Here is a 7,351-nt window from a genome sequence, read left to right as displayed (position 1 = left end):
AATTGATGTATAGATAGAAGTTCATATTTCAGGGAGGGGGGTGTTCAGAGCTGAAACCTGATCCATGCTCATACCAGTGGACACTTTGAGCATCCTGTTCTCTCTCTGTTCCCTCTCTTCTCTCCATCCCCCCATATCTCCATCACTCCAACTCTGTCCTCAGACCATCCTGAATTGTTTTAAGATGGTCATCCTATGGATCATTTATCTGTTTGATTTTGAATTTTAGGACCCCTTTAGGTATAAAAAAAAAGATATATAAAACAATTATTTGATAACATATTGAATTTGTCCTTTACTACTGTAACCCAGAGAAACACATGGAATAACACATTCATAAAGACAGTCAAATGAATCATAAGAAACAAGGTTTTGAAGTGTTTGTCTTATATATAGAAAATAGATTTGATTCATTTTCCAGATGGTTGTTTAGCCCAATCAGAATCATTTTCCAGATGGTTGTTTAGTCCAATCAGAATCATTTTCCAGATGGTTGTTTAGCCCAATCAGAATCATTTTCCAGATGGTTGTTTAGCCCAATCAGAATCATTTTCCATATGGTTGTTTAGCCCAATCAGAATCATTTTCCAGATGGTTGTTTAGCTCAATCAGAATCATTTTCCAGATGGTTGTTTAGCCCAATCAGAATCATTTTCCAGATGGTTGTTTAGCCCGATCAGAATCATTTTCCAGATGGTTTTAATCCTAATAGTTACACCATTTAAACACTAAACATATCTCTCTCTTTCTTTTTTCCTTTCTCCCTTTCTTCTATAATGTATCCCTTTCTCTCCCTCCATCCCCCAGGAGTATGATGCCCAAGGCCTTGGACGGCCAGGTTGTCATGGAGAAGACACCGCGTTACTTTGTTACCGTGGAGACCCCGGGGCGTGTACACTCCATGTCACGTGACGTGAAGCTGATTGTGGTGGTCCGAGACCCTGTGACCCGGGCCATCTCTGACTACACCCAGATCATCTCCAAGACCCCCCACATCCCTGCCTTCGAGACCCTCGCCTTCAAGAACCGCACCAATGGTCAGAATCATAGTGATGCATTTGAATTGTATAGGCCTATGAATGAATGAATGAACTAATGAATGAATGAATGAATGATAGCATGGTTGGATGGATTAATGAATGACACAAAAATATAGTTTTTCCTAATTCAGTACCCACACAAAGACTATATTCTTTAGTCCTGTCTTCAGTCCCCCCTTTCAAGGTCTAAAACAGGTAACTGTGTCTTTTCTTGATGCCAGGTGAGATTGACTCTCTATGGAGCCCTCTGTGGATCGGACTGTACGCCCAACACCTGGAGCGCTGGCTGGCCTGGTTCCCCCGGGCCCAGATCCACCTGGTCAGTGGGGAGGGCCTCATCTCCGACCCGGCAGGAGAACTAGGAAAGGTCCAGGACTTCCTGGGCCTCCAGAGGATTGTGACGGACAAGCACTTCTACTTCAATAAGACTAAAGGTTTCCCCTGCCTGAAGAAGCCGGAGGGAAGCAGCAAGCCCCACTGCCTGGGGAAGACTAAAGGCCGAACACACGCCCCCATCGACCCTGAAGTGATCCGGAGACTGAGGGAGTTCTACAGGCCGCACAACCAGCGGTTCTATCAGATGGCTGGCCAGGACTTTGGATGGCAATGAGGACTCAGCAGAGTTAACAAGGTGAAACATGAATCCATAGCAACAAAGACACCGAGGGGTGTTTGTCCGTCGGCTTCAGTTGGCACTCTGTACCTGTTACTGTGACTTGGGGCAAAGAGTAATGAAATAACCTCATACTGTTGATACAGAAGTGGCTCTGTGCTAGGAACTAAATCCAATGTTGATAGACCTCTGGGTAGCGAGGGAAACAAATATCAGACATTCCATATTGGTGACAGTGTGCTGAGACCATCTCTATGCTAGTTCCCTTTCAGCATCTAATAGATGTTCAACAAAAAGAAAGTGGCACTTGAAGCTGGAATCTTTAGTTGCTACATCCATTTTTGGAGTTGTAAATGAATGATATATACCCATTGAGTCTTGAAGAATAAAACGTGCCTCATGAGCTTAGTTCAACTGTCATGTCCTATCAGAACCCAAAATATTGTTTTACTTGTTTTACTCCAATGTTTGTAAACTATGTAAATGTAAACAAACACAGCATAGCCTCAAAACATGGTTAAAACTATAATTTGCCTACGAAGGCAAAATGCAGTAAGTACATATTTGATCAGAATTGAGTTAAGACTGAAATCAGGCTTTGTAGTATCTGTTTGATACTGTGTCCTGGTTCAATTATGTTCCATTTTTAGAGAAAATGGGAGTGAGAAATTTGCAGTAACTGCAAAATCCAAGTCAAAACCCAGGAAAACAGAATTTACTGCACTTTGGCTTTGATCCACTATATTTGGACTGCAGTTACCTGCTCTGCCATACAAAGGCAAAGAGCAGTAACTATGCAAACAGTGAAACTGAGAGAAATGTAACGTTTATTTGCTGTCCAGCCAAATATGTTGTAGGTAGGCAAGTGATAATGCAAGTGATAATGCATTATCTTATTATGAAGTCATTTTTTAATGCATTACAACCATGACCACTGATTTGTGACCCCGAAGTCAAATAAATGACCATACAAAGTCAAACAGAAAAACAATGAGTTGGATAAACATATTCAGGTTGTATATACCGCACAAAGTCAAATTAACACGGATTACTTTTTTTGGACAACTAGTCCACTTTGTTTTAAGAGTTCTTACATTGCAAACAGTGAAAATAGGATTAGTCTCAAGTGAATCACTGCTTATCATATTTGGCTGGCTAACAGAAAACTTTAAAGCCATTTTTCTCATCTTCATCGTTGGCGCAGTTACTGTGTTTTGACTTTGTAGGGCAGCCTACTGTAGCTCTGTCTAATGAATTTGAGAGTGGTTACATTTCTCCAGACCCATCCCTCAGCTTTTTTTACCTAAACACAGGCTGGGCGACCACTTTGTTATCGTTTTTCAATGAAGGATTCTAAGTTTAAGCTGTGTTTGAAAACACCTGGCGTTCTCGTCTTAGATAGTGCTCCTGCTTAACCTCCCGACCCCACTGTGTCCCACCAGGAGTGAAGGACATGGCGATGGGATGTGTAGTCTGCAGTGTAGGCCAGATGTGTGCTGTAGAGTAAGTAGTAACAACGTCTTGTGGATGCTTCTGCAAAGTAGTGAAACACTAAACAAAACCAAACGGATGTCTTACCATGCCTCATGGAGTATGACCCTCCTCTTCCTTTTTTTAAAACACACCTTAGCTACTCAGTACTTTAGGTCACGAATTAAAAGAGTTGTAGGCAATCAGTACATATCGAATATCATCCCCAAGTATTACGGAAAACAGGAGCAGGAGGATGAGCCTCTTATTTAGAAAGCATTGAGGGGAAGTATGAGTAGCATCTTTCTAAGTGCTCAGACTTGACTGAGTGGTTTTGTATTGTTGAATAATGAATGTGCATAAGTGGATCAGGAGGAACTCAAATGTATCTGCCCTTTCCAAGTAGAGGTTACCCACAGGCACAGATCTAGGATCAGTTTACGCTCCCTAAATCCTAACCTTAACCGTAAGAGGAGGAAACACTGAACTGACCTTAGATCAGCATCTATGGGCATCTTCGTCCTAACCGAACAACCAAAATATAACCATGGATGAATATGACATCTTAAAGGTACACTCAGTGAAATGATGTTGTCACAAGCAGCACGGCGGATTATGAGATGAGCAACATGCAAGACTTCGCTCTCACACAGTTGCACACAGTATCTGCACATGTTTATTTATTTATTTATTACATTTTTTATTTAACCTTTATTTTACTAGGCAAGTCAGTTAAGAATAAATTCTTATTTACAATGATGACCTAGCCAGGCCAAACCCGAACCCAGACCATGCTGAGCCAATTGTGCGCCACCCTATGGGACTCCCAATCACAGCCGGTTGTGATACAGCCTGGAATCGAACCAGGGTCTGTAGTGACGCCTCTAGCACTGAGATGCAGTGCCTTAGACCGCTGCGTCACTCGGGAGCCCATGCATGTGCATGGGCTTGCTTTACACTGTTCACAGTGGTAGCCAGGGCACTTTACACTGTTCACAGTGGTAGCCAGGGCACTTTACACTGTTCACAGTGGTAGCCAGGGCACTTTACACTGTTCACAGTGGTAGCCAGGGCACTTTACACTGTTCACAGTGGTAGCCAGGGCACTTTACACTGTTCACAGTGGTAGCCAGGGCACTTTACACTGTTCACAGTGGTAGCCAGGGCACTTTACACTGTTCACAGTGGTAGCCAGGGCACCAAAACAGCGGAGCTGTTGCAGAAGCAGCAGCTACTTCTCTTGGGGTCCACAAATAACACAAATCATGACGAGTAACAAAACAATGACACACTGTGACACACTGTTTGACAAGGACAGCCACACAAATTGAAAGCTGCAATATGTAACTTTTTGGGCGACCCAAACAAAATTCACATAGAAACATCCAAAATTATACTAACAATTCAAAACGTTAAAATGTTAGCGTGTCTGTGTGTGCGTGTGTTTGTGTGTGTCCCCTCCGAGTCCCCGCCTTTCCATGAGTTGTTATTTCATCCGTTTGTTAAAGGTCATTTTGCTGTTTGCTTGAGTAATTGGAGATGGAACAGAGTTTCATGCGATAGTGGCTCTGTAGAAAATGGTGCGTTGCCGTGAATTCCTTTTGGACTCAAGGACTGTGGAGAAACCCCTGGTGGTTTGTTTTGTGGGGTACGTACTGTATGAGTTGAATGTTATTTGATATGCAGACAATCTGGAATTTTCATCACAGCAATATTCATCATAAAAACTAAAAGAGAAGCAGTTCATCTCTCATTAATCCTCAACCAGGAAACACTGGCATGCATGTTGCTGATGTTAGTTCTGCATGTGCAGTTAAAGGCAAGGTGTGCTGCTCTGTTTTGAGCCAGCTGCAGCTTTGCTAGGTCTTTCTCGGCTGCACTTAACCATATTACCGGACAGTAATCAAGATGGAACAAGACCAGAGCCTGGACAACTGGTCCACATCATTTTATAACAGACATACTCCTCACCATCACCACAACAGCTTTGTCAATATGACTTTGCCCATGATAATTGACCAGCCAATGTTATACCTAGGAGTTTAGCTTCCTGAGTTTAGCTTCCTGAGTTTAGCTTCCTGAACTTGCTCAATGGTCACACCCTTTATGTACAACTCCAGTTGACGTTTAGGTCTTTAGAGAAAGTTTGTACCAAATACAATGCTATTAGTAGATGTGTTTAAGACCAGTTTATTATTAATCACCCATTCTGATTGAACTGTAACTCCCTATTTAGAATTTCAGTGAGCTCACTGACTTTGGGTGGTGACATGTAGTGTGGAATTATCTGCATACGTCGTCGTTCTAATTTTGTGTAAGACCAGTGGCAAATCATTTGTAAAAGTAAAGAAATGTAACAGCAACTACCCTAAGGTACACCGCACTGTGCATATCGGATGTTAAAGAAGCTTCGGATGTTAAACAACACTCTCTGGGTTCGATTGGAGAAATATCTCTCCAACCCTAAGGTACACCACACTGTGCATATCGGATGTTAAAGAAGCTTCGGATGTTAAACAACACTCTCTGGGTTCGATTGGAGAAATATCTCTCCAACCCTAAGGTACACCGCACTGTGCATATCGGATGTTAAACAACACTCTCTGGGTTCGATTGGAGAAATATCTCTCCAACCCTAAGGTACACCGCACTGTGCATACGGATGTTGCAACACTCTCTGGGATGTTGGAGAAATATCTCTCCAACCCTAAGGTACACCGCACTGTGCATATCGGATGTTAAACAACACTCTCTGGGTTCGATTGGAGAAATATCTCTCCAACCCTAAGGTACACCGCACTGTGCATATCGGATGTTAAACAACACTCTCTGGGTTCGATTGGAGAAATATCTCTCCAACCCTAAGGTACACCGCACTGTGCATATCGGATGTTAAACAACACTCTCTGGGTTCGATTGGAGAAATATCTCTCCAACCCTAAGGTACACCGCACTGTGCATATTGGATGTTAAACAACACTCTCTGGGTTCGTTTGGAGAAATATCTCTCCAACCATGTGATGGCAGGTGACTACAATTTATGATCAATAACATCAAAGGCTGCACTGAAATCTACCAATACAACTATCATCTTATTATCCATTTTAACCAATCATCAGTCATTTGAGTCAGTGCAGGACAAGTTGTGTGCCCTTCTCTATATGTATGCTGAAAGTCAGTAGTTAACTTGCTCCCTGAAAAATAGCATTGTTTTTGGTCAAACACAATCCTCTCCATCAGTTTACTAAGAACTGGCAGCAAACTGATTGGATGGCTGTTGGAGCCAGCGAAGGGTGCTTTACTATTTTTAGGTAGTGGAATTACTTTAGCTTCCTTCCATACCTGTGGACACACTCCTTTAGGCTTTGGTTAAATGTATAGCAAATAGAGATATAGTTTGCTACTATTCTCAATAGTTTCCCATCAAGTTTGTCTATACCTGGTGGCTTATCATTATTGATGGATAACAACAGTTTCTCCACCTCTCCCACACTAACTTGACCAAATTCCAAACATCAAACCAATTATTAGATCTTTTATTCAAAAATATGATGGTTCAATGTTCAATGTTGTTATTTCACTTCTGAGTTTTTCCACTTTACTAGTGAAATAGTAATTGAAATGATTGGCAATATCGAAAAGTTGACCCATCAACTTCAATGAACAATGGAGATGAATTGGGTTTTCTGCCCATGTTATCATTGAAGGTACTCCAAAATATTTTTCCATTGCATTTTATGTCAATTATCTTTGTTTGGTAATATTTTTTATTCTTCTTTTGGTTAAGTTTATTCACATTCCTCAATGACCAATATGTCAACCAATCAGTCTAACTTGTTTGTCACCTCTTTTGCATCATTCCTTTGAACCATACAATTGTTCAATTCATCATCAATCCATGGGGATTCTTAATAACAGGTGCATGCTTGTCAACAATTGGCCTAAATAATTGTACAAATACGTCCAGTGCTGCATTTTGATTCACTTCCTCGTACACATAAGACAACATACATTTTTTACAACTTCCACAAAAGAGTCCTGGGAAAACATTTTGTGTGGTCTCTTATAAATTACTTTAGGCCCAACCTTTGGCACTTTGGCTTTCCTTGTTATTGCCACAATAGTATGGTCACTACAGCCAATGGGAACTTTGCTTTGGAGCAAAGCTCTGCAGCATTAGTGAAGATATGTTCGATACAATTGGATGTCACAGATCCAACACTATTGG

General features: G+C 41.5%; 1 protein-coding gene across 1 annotated transcript in view; it reads left to right on the top strand.

Moving 5' to 3' along the window:
* hs3st3l (heparan sulfate (glucosamine) 3-O-sulfotransferase 3-like) overlaps nt 1–2,047 on the top strand; it is a 9,294-nt gene extending 7,247 nt beyond the window's left edge. Inside the window, exons 2-3 of the mRNA XM_024387293.2 lie at nt 808–1,037; nt 1,262–2,047. Coding sequence (XP_024243061.1) covers nt 808–1,037; nt 1,262–1,650 — 619 coding nt within the window. The 3' untranslated portion in view covers nt 1,651–2,047. The remainder of the gene's footprint in view (nt 1–807; nt 1,038–1,261) is intronic.
* Nucleotides 2,048–7,351: the final 5,304 nt, after the last annotated feature.

The sequence above is a fragment of the Oncorhynchus tshawytscha genome, linkage group LG25, assembly GCF_018296145.1.
Source record: "Oncorhynchus tshawytscha isolate Ot180627B linkage group LG25, Otsh_v2.0, whole genome shotgun sequence".
NCBI lineage: Eukaryota > Metazoa > Chordata > Actinopteri > Salmoniformes > Salmonidae > Oncorhynchus > Oncorhynchus tshawytscha.
This window is presented reverse-complemented; position numbering and strand designations above follow the sequence as displayed.